General features: G+C 34.0%; 1 protein-coding gene across 1 annotated transcript; it reads left to right on the top strand.

Moving 5' to 3' along the window:
* Positions 1-498: 498 nt before the first annotated feature.
* LOC132719393 (uncharacterized) lies at positions 499-14,244 on the top strand. The gene is made up of 9 exons (XM_060703153.1): positions 499-674; positions 6,661-6,778; positions 7,333-7,433; positions 8,608-8,749; positions 9,149-9,243; positions 10,179-10,284; positions 11,098-11,182; positions 11,840-12,035; positions 13,721-14,244. The coding sequence occupies exons 1-9, from the start codon at positions 537-539 to the stop codon at positions 13,829-13,831; spliced, it is 1,092 nt and encodes a 363-aa protein (XP_060559136.1). The 5' UTR covers positions 499-536; the 3' UTR covers positions 13,832-14,244.
* Positions 14,245-15,997: the final 1,753 nt, after the last annotated feature.

The raw sequence follows: 15,997 nt of genomic DNA, 5'->3' as shown, positions 1-15,997 counted from the left end.
TCACAGGAAAGTTGCAAGTTTTCATCGATACAAAGATTTTTTTTTTCTTTTATTATCCCCTGAACCGATAGAAACAATGGATGGAATCACTTTAAAGCGGTTAAATTAGCTGTTTTCGGTGGTGTACAGACATTTGGAGGGTGAATCACGTAGCGTTTATAAGCTTAATTTATACGGAAATGAACACTTTTCTTTTTTTCTGCTAGATTGTGAAATAAGTTCTTGTAACTAATATAAATCAAGTCCTTTATCTGAACATCTACCAGGACACATGCCCGTAACCTGAGTAAGGCTCAAACTCATACCGGACCTCTCGTGTGAGAGGCGCGCGCTTTAACCGTTACATATTTAGCTTACTCAAAAGTATAATTTGATAAAATAAACAAAAAAACAACAACAAACGAACAAGGTCTTATGTTAAAATAAAAAAGCGGATTATTTTATTTTTTCTCAACATTTACGCCTTCAACGAGCCTCTTACTTTTGTTTATCTTATGTCAATTAAGATTAGAGTGCAGATAAGTAGGAGTAAAACTATGTCGTCCCGTAGATCGGACAAAAATGATGGATTAACGGACTGTTATCCTGAGCCTTATACCAAAATCCCGCCTCAACCAACGGAGAAAAAACCAGGACAGCTCCCGCTAGAGCAAATCAAACAATTTTTCGAAGAGGTAAACGTTTTTTATAACCTCCATTTAATAATGTAATATTATCATATAGATATTGTTCGCTATCTAGAGGTACATGCGGGGATTATTGTGCATGATAAATGTTTGCAGAGAGCACTAAGTATACTGTATAATTTCTATTAAAATGTGTCAGATTTAATTTCAGTAAAATCGTATAGCCCGTCGTACTGTCGTATTGTCACCATCGTACTGTCACCTTCGTACTGTCATATGTTTCGCGCCTTTCGTTCTTAGAGAAAACTCGTTGGTCCTAATCACCGGAACGCCGTAAAAAAAGTCATATTCAGATGCTCGTACATTGTTCACTTCTTTCTAGGGTTTCATATTGTGACGACAGAGAAGGTGCTATTATTCTTGCCTACATGGCTACGCCACCCCCTCCCCCCTCCTCGTACTTAAATCAGACTCTTACTAATACTTAAACCTATGAAGATATGCTGCTACATTACATGCAATAGTATAAGCATTTTAATGCAAATATAGTTTTTTTTTATATTATGTTCATTTTCCTGCTTTAGACTCTTTTATATTTTTAACTTTTGTTATTTTTCACGTGTTTCATGTTGACTTCTTTAAACATATAGCGATACGTAGTGATCCTGTAGCAAACTTTTACAAGTACAGGACAGATTTGATATAAAATTACACATGTATATTAAAGATTCTGTAATATGTTTTGTAATTGATATTGTCACTGTGTGTATACCACACTTGCAAAAAATTACTTATGTATATAATTATGCAAATAAAACAATTTTCAAACATCGAAGAATATGTCAAATGTGTACTGCAAATATTTGTGCACATTATAATTATTATATTTTTATCATGTCATTACTACAATGATTCGTTTGATAAAGTGCTTATCAGTCACCATCTGCACATCAAAACATATTGAAATAAAATGAAGAGAATGGAATATTTTTTCCTCTTACCATATACACTGTAGTTTGAAAATATTAAACTGATAAACGTTGAATCGAACAGATTTGTCAATCTTACATTTGAGTAAAAAATATTTGGAACTATTTCTTGGCATATTACTACGCGCGGCATGAAGTCGAGAGGTGCCTGAGGGGTTTTGTTTTATTTGAAATTCAAAGAAAAGAAACGCATATTAAAAATGCAAACATGATAAAGAGATCGAATGCCAAACAAGTGTCTGATATTATAAAATTTATCAGGTTTGGTCCGAAAAATAAAATGAAGGGCTCGGTAGAGCCTCGTCCTTCTTTTTTTTTCTTAGCTTAGCCTGATAAATTTTGTTATATCAGACACTTGCATGTTATTCTCTATTTATCCGTTTTTGTGCCCCACTCTTATATCAGTAGGGTTACTTGATTTATTCTGTGACATGCTAACCTGTGCTCTTAATGATAATACAGACTTCTAATCTAAATGTACAATCTATGCTTATGCATATTTTAGCATGGGCGTTTAAGGTTTCATGCAATAAACTTGAGTCTAGATTAAACTTAATGTGTGGTTAAGTTACAGTATATTAATTTTGTACATGTTTTTTTAATTGTTACAAACTATATGTATATCGATACGACCAACAAAAATGCGAATAGTTTTGAACAATCAGTCTGGAACTACTTTAAATATGTTGTCAAAACCGAAGACCTACCAGCATTCCGCCTGCAAGAATTAGTCTCAACCTTTTTTACCCCCTGTTTAACTTCATGTGTTATTTTTCAAAACGTGATATAATTCAGCGATGATCGTTCAAACAACAGAAATGTACAACTTTTACTTTAATTTATTTTTTTCTACTTCAGTTATAGTTAAAATACCTAAATATATAAGGGCAAAGTCTTGCGAAAATGGGTCTTAATGGCATTTGTATCGATTTTGAGACTTTTATATCAAATTAAAGCTAAAGAAATACACTTTCTTACGATATAATTCATATATCTAAGATAAATTTTTTTTTTTCAATACAACTTATTTTACAACGTCATTTTAAAACTTCTTGTCGATATTGTTGTCGCTAAATCGACATCCTTGTTTTCCGTTAATCAACTTTTCTAGCATGCAGTTTTGTTCAAATGCACGAGAGGGAAATATATATTATTATTAACTTGAAATGAAGTTAAGTAAGTGTTAAGGTAGTGGTACATTTTATATGATGTCATTATCATGGCCAAGCAGAATTTTTTCTGAAGTTGTAACATTTTTCAAAATGTTAACTTAATGTAGCAGCCTGGTAGAATAACATTGATACACAATATATAAAGTTTTATAAATCAAAAATTTATGTTTCTCTATTTTAACATTTGCGTCAATGTTTACACTACAAAACTCGTCTCTATATGCTGGTCTGACATATGGACGTACGGAGTTGTACAGGTAGGTTTGCCGCCGTTGACTGAGCTCTTTTGATTGAATCTGTTCTGGTCTGACAACCGCCTCAAAACGCGAGGATCGATTATTAAAGTGCAATTTTAAAACCTCATTTTGATTATCAGATGAGATCCGCATGGAAATACTACCTGCAGTTAACCGGCAGTACTAATCTTTCCTGAAAAGAAATAAAAGCAAACTAATTATCTAATTTTTGCATTATTATGAAAGTTATATTGATTTAATCATAATTTTTAATTCAGTTACGAGAATTTCTATCGTTAATATATAATTCTTATAATTATAATTTCTATTATTAATTTTTATGATATCATTATCACTATTTAAGTATATGTAATATTGTTATTATTATTAAAGCAGTATCTGTATTTTGTATCTGATAATATCTTATTCCTTTCACTGTTTTAAATGTTCCACCCAAGAACAACTTCCCATTCCTTTGCCCATCGCGAAAAAAGGGACAACCAAATTTTTTTCGACGATTTGCTGGCCACATTTTCAAGCTGACCAAGCGCGCGCGTGTGTGAGAGTTATTTATACTCGCCATCAGTTGCCCATATGGGCGAATCCTCCAGAAGTGATTAGTCATTTTAAATTTTGGAGGATAGTGGCAAGATAATAGATACAGAAAATATGCCCCAATCACAGAAGCTTCTCCTTTTTAGCGTGCCAAGTGTTTAGTAGTCATACACGGGACCTCGATTTAAAGTCTCATCCGAGTCACTGATTATAAATTTTTATTGGCTAGCCCTGTAATCGAACCCAGACTGTCGAGATTACAAATCTCGCGCTCATACCGACTGAGCTATGTGAGAGCCTCTACGTCAACTGGTAGGTCTATACACTCGCAGCCGGAATCCAATAAACACCGAGCGTGACTTCTTTCAATATAACAAGTAAATTTAAGCATGCTAATGAAAATAAGTAAATCGCTGCAAGTAAATTTTAAGCATTATTTGCATACACACAAGAAGAAAAAGAAGAAGAAAAAAACAGAAAAAAAGCAACAAAAAAACAGAAATCTTTTGCAAGCTAGAAAAGGACAATTTCTTTCATATCATTTAACAAAAACATTTTGTTGTGATTTAATCATCGGAGTAAAACTAACAAAGACTCGTTTAAGATTCAGCTATACATGTACATTTAATATATGTGAGCATGTGCGGTGAAGACAAGTGCGAGCATGTGCGGTTCTTCTATATGGCAAATGATTTTCATTTTGCAAACTGTAACAAGATACCAAAAATGAAAAGATTTTGAGAAATACAAATTATAGCATTTCTGAGGCAAACTGGGCCTTTTACTGACAGAGATGCCTTAGCGGTATTGCGATTCCACTGAAATGCATCCACGTATTGTCTCGATCGAGTTTCATTTTTATAAAAAAAAATTGTTTTGCGCATGCTCGCACTTGGCTTCACCGCACATGCTCGCACCTGTCATCACCGCACATGCTCGCACTTGTTTTCACCGCACATGCTCACACTTGTCTTCACCGCGCATGCTCGCACTTGTCTTCACTGAACATGCTCGCACATGTGTTCACTGCGCATGATCGCAACGGTCATCACCGCGCATGCTCGCACTTGTCTTCACCACACATGCTCACACGTGTCTTTACCGCACATGCTCACACTTGTCTTCACCGCGCATGCTCGCACTTGTGTTCACCGCACATTCTCGCTCTTGTGTTCACCGCGCGCATGCTCACACCTGTTATCACCGCGCATGATCGCACCTGTCATCACCGCGCATGGCTCGCACTTGTCTTCACCGCACATGCTAGCTCTTGTGTTCACCGCGCATGCTCACACCTGTTATCACCGCACATGCTCGCATTTGTCTTCACCGCACATGCTCTCACTTGTCTTCACCGTGCATGCTCACACCTGTTATCACCGCGCATGCTCGCACTTGTCTTCTCTTGTTTTAACCGAGCATTGATCGCCTTGTATTAATTAACTTATTTTCTTCCTGGTGATATATATTTCTTTGTTCCGACTTTATTTTTGAAAGTAAAACAAAATAAATTAATATGAAATAAATTTGGTTTGCTTCAGACCGGTGCACGTTGATACACGTTTGCGTCAAAAATATGTGTATTCAAATGAACTTAACAGGAATTTGAATCAAATACTATATGACTCCGTTCTGACCAGTCATTACTCTCCAAATAACAAAGCAAGTACATACTTATTTTTGTTCTGCCTTGAAAAAAGTCACTGCTTGTTTAATAATAGCGAAAATGAATATATGATAAAAATGTAGTATTCAACTGAAAATAGAATTCATTGATCATCACGTAGATTCTAGAACTATCAATTTTTATCATTAAAAACAAATTGATGACCATATGCAAATTAATTTACGTTAGTCTAATACACTACGAATCTTATTAACCGGAAATATCAATATTTAGTAGATAAGATAATCTGATAATAAGAGAAGTTAGTTATTTCAGTACTGTAACATACTTATGTCTGAAACAAACGAGTCTTAAAGGGACTTTACTGTTTTTTATGTGAAAGGACCGAACATATTTTTTCAAGATTTTTATCTTTAATATTTAATATCGTTCCAGATTTAAGTGTAACAGTTGAGATAGCTTATCACATGTTTATCCTTTGCAGACACATAAAACCAATAATATATATCCTCATTTATTTGTGCTTAAAACAGTGTAAAAAATTAAAACGCTTCGTTTCGAGAGTTCATACAGTTTTACTTCTTAATCATTTTAGCCATTTAACAAATTACTTTTCACATGTGAAGTATCACACAGTATATAGATATAGGATTAAGCTCTGCATAGCCATAGGTTTTTTATGTATTAGATCTAAATAAAAAACTATATAGCTATAGATATTGATTTGATAAAAAGTTCAATGCCTAGTGATAAAACATTCATGCTATAGACACTTTCACTGTTGATATAAAGAGGATGTCGAAATTTATTCTACTTTCGTTTTCGAATACTGTATCTGACTGACCTTCAAAATATTAAGTTTAAATCAATTTAAAAATAATCACAAATTGTTAAAAATACAAGTAAAGAAAATATCTAGCTCTTCGGCCATTATAACAAACATACACGTAAACAAAACTTAAATATTTACATGTGTATTTTCGCAGTTATAATATTTTTGGACATGACTTTTGACGTCATTTATGACGTTTGCGCATTATTTCATTTAGAACCCAAATCGCAGGACGATGCTAATATCCTTTTCTAAGAATTAAAAGGAGTTCCAAAGAATATCAGTGCTTTCAGCGCTTTGATTTTATTTCTCCGGAAATTTACAGAATGATGGTGGTCGGGCATGTGTAAAATAAAATGCACTGTGTGTGTCACGGCACATTGGACCCTATCCCATAATCCCTCCTGCTAGTAACAGTTCTTTTAAGTATGTTAAGTTCGTAACTTTCCATTATATATACATGTATACATATGATATATTCATTTAAAAAGCGGTTCGTTATAACAATGTGCTTTTCTATTGTATCTAGTCAAGTGAACGCATCTTAAGTTCTTCACAGGACAAGGAATCGGACTTTTTCCGAGCACATGATATAAGTAGTAAAATGTAACCATTATTTGTAGGGCTACATTGTTGTCGAGAATTTCTTCAGCAAGGATGAGCTACAACCTTGTCGTGATGCCATAAACGAGATGGTGGAGTTACTGGCGAATAAGCTTTATGAGGCTGGGAAGATCAAACGTAAGTAGTCGTTTCTTACGCTGCTAAGATTATAATTTTCATTTCACAACTTTTATAACTATGCGCATGTATGGTGGCTGATTTGTGCCATTTCGTGTCTTCGAGAGTTCGCCCCTCAAAAGACGAAGACGAAGACACGATAATATAATCACTTATCGAGTCCTCGCCATTGGATTTTGATAGGGCATCTTAGGCAAAATAACGATATTTTGATTGGCGAAGACACTAGATCATGTGTAGGTGGCAGAAACCAGCCACCATTCGCATGTTAACATACACTCAAGTGTAAGGATTATCTTGAACTCGATCTTGCTTGCATGTAATAACTCTGCGCACTCTTTCCAGGGTGTTAATTCCATTCAAACGCAATAGCAAGCTTACATTAGTTCACTTTGTACAAACGAAACCAGATTCATTTAAACCCTTCACAAGTTCAGGGGCGAACGTGCGTTTGATAAGTCTGCGCAAAATGATGCGCAAATGTTCATAAATTTCGGTACTACTTGTACTTTTTAAAGTTCAAAGGTAATTAGGGCATCTTTTGTTCTTTTCAGACTTGTTCAAGGAATATGGGTTGTTTCAGAGACTTACAAAACTAGAAGAAGAGTTTCCCGGAGCGAACATCCTTCTCTTTAAGCATCAAAAGATACCAAAGGTTAGTACTGTGATCACGTGATTTTCATGTTTTTTTTAACATGTCTATAAGTGATGAACGTTTTAATGAGAAAATGCGACATTGCAATATATGTTATAGAGCATTTTAGACAATCCTAGGAGTGATATAAGACATTTTTAGCTCGACTTCTTGAAGGATTGGGAAATCTATTGTACTCACCCTTGCATCGGGGTCACACTTTGGTGAAAGTTGATTTCTCCAAAACTACAGTATGGAATGGGTTGAAACTTTACACACTTTCTTGATAGCATAATAGAAGGTCACTTATCAAGGCCCATAACGCTTACATGATTTTTTGACAGAATTATGGCCCTTTTGAATTTGGAACTTTATTAATTATCCAAGCTCTTGTTTTATTATGAAGCACTTAGAAATGTAGTCGAACTCGATGTCCTACTGACAGTTCATGTTTTTGTATGTTTTCCTAAATGATTGCTGGGGTTTGGAGGCCAGCAGCTATGATCTACTCATTTTGTATATCATCATGGCTGTTGTATTGAATTTAACTAAGGTATTTTATTAATTCATGACAGAAAGCTCACACAAGATCAGTGATTCATATAAAATCTAAATGTATGAAATATTGCCCGGAAGTATGTCTGAGTATTCATCCACCAATGATGCTAGAAAGCTGCAACATATTCCTTTTTTTAAAACCCAGTCAAACAAGATATGTTTGTGAAACAGTCAATGTGTCCTTGACCTTTGACCCCAAAAACAAAAAAAGTTCATCTACTGGTCATGTCCAACATGAAAATCAAGTTTGGCGTTTTTAGGCCGAGGCGTTCTTAAGTTATTGATCGGAAACCGGCTGGTCTACGGACGAAGGGTGGCATAAATAATCGCATCCATCTACTGTGTAAGGATAGGCCTACTGTGAAATCGGAATAAAATTTCTTACTTTCATTTGGATAGAATAGAGTTATATGAATGTCTAAGAAACTTTACATTTAGTAAGATATAGAGTTACATAGAAGGACCTTTAGATATGTTTAATAAGTAAGTGGCTGTGCGCATGCGCAAATTATTGCTTTTACTCTCAGTTAATCGTTGACTTCTGTTTCCAAAACATATCGCTATAATAGACGATAAAAGAAACGTAGTTGTATTAGCTTATTTAATCTCAAACCTACACAAACTATTTCTTTCTTAGGCATTCCGTGATTTATGGTGCAATGAGCGTTTGTTGAATCTGATCGAGCAGCTGATTGGACCGGATATAGCTGGACATCCGGTTTGGAATATGCGCACTAAGACACCGAACAGTAAAGCAATGGTTGTTCCGTGGCACCAGGGTATTTATTAATTTGGGTTTTACTTAACTTGACTATTAATTTAAGCACACATTATTTTAACGAACTTTCTAGACTTTTAGTCAGACATGTGTAAAGTGTTGTTCTGTTTTATTTAGACAAACGTAGGTTTGAAAAACTGTTTTTAGGTCATATAAAAACCGTAACATTTAAGCATATCCCGCCCGATAATAAACTAAGTCACTGCCATCCGCACCCATTTAAAAATGTAACAGTATGCGTATTGTCCGCCCGGTCGAGTCTCCACACACTGGTTGCCCTGTCACGTGATAAACAGAATAAAATCACGTTACAGTTAGTACTCTGCAAACTCTTGCAAACTCGCATGTTATGTCCTGTAGTTAACATTTCTATATCACGTGATTAAATACCGATTTTCAGACAATGGGTACTTTAGTGAAGAGGCGTACGATCACTTGATTCCAACAGCCTGGATCCCATTCCTTGATGCAAACGAAGAAAATGGATGCATGCAGGTATTTTAATTCATATATAGTCGAAAGCTTCTAAAATGCTCTCACACTGACGTTCTTTACAAGAAATATAGCGGTCTTTTAAGTCATAAGTTGGTTACTTGCTGTGTGTTGACGTCTTATAAAGTTCTAAGTGTATCATTTGTTATATTGACGTCCCGTGTAGGGAGATTATTAAAAAGTTTAACTTTTTAAAGTCATAAGTTGAAGCTAAGTTTACCAATATGTTGGCTATTAAAGTCATACTTTTATAACGTGCTGTAGTGTTGAAGACCCATGCTGTTAACATATTTCAAACTACCTTGTAAAATCATAAGTTTATAACGTGCTTTCAATCTAACTCCCACGCAGAAACATATATCAATTTGGTGATCAATTGATGGATCCCTACTATGACCTTTTATTGGAATAACAATAGATTTAACCACAAACATGAAGTGGTTAACGCGTCGGACTAGTAATCTAAGGTTTGCTGACCGCGTGGTTTCAAACCCTGTCAGGAGCAAGCCGTTGTTTCCTTGAGCAAGAAACTTTACATTCATTGCGTAGTACTGGTTAGTTCCAGCAACGGATTCGAGAGCGTTTCAATAAGCTTATAGCTCCCAACACAATCGAAAGAAAGTAAATTTGTATAAACTAAACATGAAGTGAAGTTCTTATTGTATCAAAAATATGTTAATTAGAATTAGACAGGTCAGCGATCTATGCATTAAATGATATGAATACTGAATGAATAAGTGCCTTTATATTAAACAGTATGATTGCCTGCTTGCTCTTGCGTGCAGATAAATATAACGGTATATGGTGGCTTATAAAAGTCGTAAGCTTAATAGTATATCGTGCCCTCACGTTGACGTTCGTATTGTACAGTTTGTAGGTCTATTACAATATTAAAGTGATAATCAAGGAAACGGACGTGTCATGTTTCTTTATTTAAGATGGCGAGATTCGGGCATAAACAGGGAAAGATGGGAAACCATACATGTTGTCATAGTGACACGTGGTTCATCGATTTGTCGGAAGAGGAGATGAACACATCTTTAGGTTAGAATATTGTTTTCTAATGAGTTGGTGGTATTGGTAGTTTTCACTGCGGATCACTACAGTAAGCCACGTTAAATTTACCAGAGCACAGTTCAGCCACCGCATTGTTCCATGGCTGGCTGTCGAACAGTTTACCAGTACTAGTTTCCTTCATTTTCCCAAGGAACTAACTTCCGTACTTGCCAAAAACAGGTACAGTGCGAATTACCGAAGAAAGGATTTTATGGTCAATCAAAACGAAAGTTACCTGTGCCGTCCAGAAAGCAAATCGGGTCCGATTTGCAATTCAACGCTTTACCTACTGAGTTAACCGGACGGCTCTGCAAAGGAGCATATTAACTTTCATACACGGAAATATCAAAGCGTACTGTATTGTTTGTGACAGCATACTCGTAAATATACTATAAACTACTGACCACATCCCAATGCAATATTTATGGTCGTGTGTGTACACGGTTGTTTGCCATATATCTTCGCCTCGCGACTCGGCTCATATAAGCTCACAATCAATTGTATATTGGCCATATAACCTGATATGTTTAAATATTAATTTGCACATGTACTATACAACAGCTTATATGACCACGTTTAAACATTTGTTAGCTTTATATATATTCATATCAAACAGTCAAAGTGTCCGTCAAAGGTCTTTACGGTATTACAATATTGGGTTCTCAGATTACAGTAGAAATTAAATATACAGTCGTCATGTATATAAATAATATAATCGTCATACGTGTCCAATGAAAATCGGCGTTGGATGCGAACGAAGAAAAAAGACCAATGAGAAAGAATGTTGTATTTTTCATACAGGGGTCGACACAGAGAAGGATCTTGTGACTGTTCCAGTTCCTTATGGTGGATTTTTGTTATTTAGTAACACGATTCCGCATAGAAGGTAAATTCCTTATGACACCTTTTATTTGAAGCAAAATGTCTCTAGATGGGTCATCACATTTACAGTGGCATAAAGGGACATGAGAATTTTTTTATTTACTACGTGCGCATGCGACAGCTATAACATGGTTACGCGACAGACATTACTTGATAGAATGTACGTATGTATACAATAGTACTGCTTGGCCATACTGCGTTTTACGTGCGCATTTGTACACAATGCCATGTGTGGTCACGTTATACTGTCGCGTGCGCACATAATACTTAGCTAGTAATAACGTTATACATATTGCGTGGCCACGTAATACTATGGTGCGAGTACGATATAAAATAAGATGTTTGCTATGTCCCCTTAATTCAAACGTACATTTTCCATTCCCACTTAAGTTATTTAGGAGCTGCTTTTAATCACTTTGCACATTTTCCATATTACGGTGGAAATGTTTATCAATATACTAGAAATATCTTTATCACAATAATTATATCTGCACTTAACTTAACTTAATGGTTAATTCTGACAGTTGAAGTGGCGCACGAAACAGTTCACATAAGCGCACGTGATGGTAAGCTCGTGCGTACTTGAATATTTTTCAATGTTCCCTCTGTGCCACCATATGCTAAATCTGTAAACTTTTGACAAATACATGTTTTATTTTAGTTTGCCGAATAAATCTAATGACGTCAGATGGAGTATTGATCTACGTTGGCAATCACCGTTCGAGAATTACGGCTTTTACGACATAGCTGAGGGCATCGTGTTCAGATCGTCCACTGATCCGGACGTTAAAAAAGACTGGGACAAGTTTTTATCCGTCGACAGGAAGGAGGTGTGGCAAAAGAAATACTTTAAACAGGTCTGGGTTCTTTAAATTTGTTTTAGAAGTAATTTAACAAAGGTTTCAAAAGTTCAACTTGTTAAAAGTGGTATCGAGTTGTTTTAAACAGGTTTTTTAAATTATTTCAAGCAGGTTTTCATCAAGGATAGGGCTTAATTTCAAAAAATTTAATTTTATTTATTTTCAACAGATTTTCCAAGCCAATTCAATTTTTTGTAGGAATTTTCTGTGATCTATAGATGTTATATAAAGCAGTTTTTCCAAGCAATGTGTATTTTAAATGGAGTTCTTCATTTTGTGTCAAGCTGCCTTTGAATTAAATCATAAACAAACCTTTTTATTATGACATTTTAAAATTTGTTCTAAGTGGATTCAAACGGATTTTTTTGAAAAAGTTTTGTTCATTTTTCTTTTAACTTTTTTTTTTTCCAATGGGTTTCTCTTCAGGAGATTTTTTTTTTTAAAGTGGTTTTTCAAAAGATTATGTTATTTTATACTTGTTTCTTAGTACAGTTCGGAGAAGCTTCCTGGTATTTGATATGGGTTTTAATAATCTTCGGATTTTCAAAAAATTCAAACAGATTTAATTTGTTATTGAGTTTTAGACTTCAAATATGATTTTGAATTATATATAGTAAAACGATATTTTGAAGTTATTTCAAAAAGGAAAGTAAAATAAAAAAATATGATCTTAGAGCCCTTTTTTCGACGCGGTCCGTTGCCAAGCAAAGTCGACCGGATGTAGTATTTTTCCGCGCATGTGCAATCTGCGTACGGCAAGAGATCATCGCCCTACATAGAAATGTATTAGAATTGACGGTAAAATTTAATAAATGAATATATATATTTACTATTAAATTGCTTTTATAAAAGCGAATGGTGCCTTGATAACTTTGTGGAGATAAAATGTAATAAAAAGATAATGTGCAATGATATGGAAAATATGAATTTTTAATAATTCCCTTTGCGACCACGCTGGACTAATTGAGATAATTGTTTTTCTATGAGACACAATTATGGAAGGAAGAATATAGTTTCAACCTAATAATTGTATGAGGACGTTAATGATTATTTACTATCTCGGATTGATATCCACTTTTTCAATATTGTGAAGTATTAAGGTAGAACTAATATCAAATTAAGTATAACATTTTTGTCCATACAATATTTCTACTAATCAAAAATAAAGTACAACAACACTGCTGTATGTTTGCTAAAAAAAACTTATACTTATTTTTGTAATATTGTACAAGTTTAATGCTTTACATTTCATATAATATGTCAAAATTAGCAAACAAAGTTGTTTAATACTTTAATACTTATACAATCTAATTCTATGTTATAACTACTTTTTCCTACGCTGAATACGCTTGCGCGAAATACTACTTCCGTTTCTTTGGAAATGTCATAGTGTAAAAATGTCTATATACAAAGGTAATGATTTGAAGATTTAATAAAAACACGGTTTTCTCCAAACAACTTTATAACCTTGGCTTCGTTTAAACATATTTTTAACAGTCTGACATGGCTCTGTCAAATTAGAATTAGGTCCATCCGCAAGAGGTAGGAACTTCGCACTTACCTCCGTTTAGTACTGAGGAATACCTTCTTTTCCAGTAAGTTTGGACTCAGACTAACCATGACAGACCCATTAAAATTTTTATATTTATTCTGATTCTCTTTTTTTGTCCTTTCAATAACAGGTTGTTGAAACTGATCATTTTGATACTACGATAACGGGACCATGGATCGGCCGCTGGGAGATAAAGAATGAAAACAAGCACACAAAGGCCTTCACGAAATCTGTGAGCTAAGGGACTGTCACACACAAAATTGTGGATACTCTAATATAAGCGTATGTTGGTGTCAATATTTTTGTTTAAGCGGAATTTTATTGCAAATGAACAAATGTTAGTTTTTAAAAATAATTTTTGTGTGCGAATATTTATATTTCCCAGGTGTTTGCAAGAAGTAAGCATGAGAGATCGACATTTACTACATTTTCAGTATGGATATGTTGAAATGTTGAAATAGTATACTAACAAAATAGTATTGTCAAGGATATTGGCATATTGTCGCCTAGCAACATTATTGCCAAACACATTACAAATACATGTATGTTGTCTAATCATTCCTTTAATTAGTATTTATTGCTCAATTAGAAACAGTGTTATTTATTACTTGTTTTAATAACCAGCCAGTGCAATAAATATATTTCAAAATTTTACATTTTTGTTTGTTATTCAGTGATTATGATAAAGTCGTTCAAATGCTTTGGTGACTCATATATGTCACATATCGAATTTCACGGTAGTTTACCTACACCCGTCCGGATATAATCGAGTTTTGAGTAAAATACCAGTTTTCACCTTGTTTTGATTTAAATACTTTCTTTTTGCAAACAGATTTCTTCTTACCTCTGGTATTTTTTTTTTCGATTTTGTTTGGGCTCAAAATACAAGTTTTTATATGGTATACGCTCCCAAACTGTGAATATGTAACACACCGGAAATGATACGAACATTAATCAAATGTAGTACATAAAGTTTGACGTAATCGTATGAAACATGATTTTATATGCACACCAAAAACAAATGTCACACATGATAACGAAACCATTAACAAATTTTGTCTACTGTACTAAAAGGAAATCACACAGATTGTTTTTGAAATAATGTCAGATAGTTTTTAAGAAATGCGTTTATCATCATCATCGTCATCATTGTCTTCGTCGTCAACGCCGATGTCGTCATCATCATCATCATCATTATCAATCATCACAATTAAAATAATAAGAGTCATGCTGCCATACTCGTTTGCGTTATCACAAATGGTCTTGCATGAGTTCATTTTTTAGGCAAAAGCTTCGAAATGACAAATTTTATAACAAGGAACATCGGTAAGGTTACTGACCACCGAAAATAATGTCCTAAAATTGGCATTAACTAAACAAGCCACAAGGAGAAAAACAGAATCAAATCAAACCGTAAATTTTCGATGAATGGTCTAGAGACGGACGATATTACGAAAATATATATTTCAGTTGAGTCACGTGATCTAGTATATCACGGTTTAAAAAATCAAATTAAAAGATAATATTTTGTTAAATCGATGAAAATTTACTAAAAACTAATCCTGGCTGCATATTAGTTTTTACTTTAAAAAGTAACAATTTTATAAATTCGCAATGAAATTAAGGATTTTCGTTCCCAGTGTCAAAGCAAATATCTACTGCACATCTTTTTTCACAAGTGTAAAGATTTTTAAAGAACTTAATGTTTTAGAATTATCATTTTTGCTCTTGTTATTAATTTTCGCCCTTTTCTTGAACACTTACATAATTTCGTTTAGCAAAGTATACCAAGTTATACCGTGACATTTTAATAGCAGTCAGTAGGGTTAACATAGCGCGTTTCTATTCTATGTTATATACAGAAGGTTATTAGATTAATTAAACCCATTAACTTTGTCAGACTAGGTCAATCATTTTAGGTTCAATTGTTAAAGTATGGCTAAGAAAACAAACACACTTATTTTCAACTATATCTAAATTTCCAGGCATTTAAAATGTCTTTAACAATATTTTTGTTCTTTCTAAAAGCGAATGCGTCTTAGCAACTTATAACAGCAGTAACAACAACAAATGGTTACAGATAAAATACTACATAGATATTTGGAAAATGTAGTGAAATAGGGAAAAAAGCAACTCTAACTACAACGCCACTGCACCGTTAGAAAGTAAATTTTAAAATATAGTTGTATATGAATAGCTTGTAAATAATTTCGTTTCACACATTATACACGGTGGGGGTTAATAAACCAACGTCCAGATCTTTGAATATTTCCACCAAGATAACTTGCCTTTTTCAATATCAATAAACCAAACTCTGCATATAGTTTCTTACTTTTCGGTTCAGATAACTTGCTTTTTTCCAAATCTAAATACAAAGTTCAGCTTTTTGTTTCTTTATTTTTCGGAC

This window comes from Ruditapes philippinarum, unplaced genomic scaffold (assembly GCF_026571515.1).
Source record: "Ruditapes philippinarum isolate M1 unplaced genomic scaffold, ASM2657151v2 ctg14434_1_1_1_1, whole genome shotgun sequence".
Classification (NCBI taxonomy): domain Eukaryota; kingdom Metazoa; phylum Mollusca; class Bivalvia; order Venerida; family Veneridae; genus Ruditapes; species Ruditapes philippinarum.
Note: the sequence above shows the minus strand (reverse complement) of the source record. Positions and strands in the feature narration are given on the sequence as shown.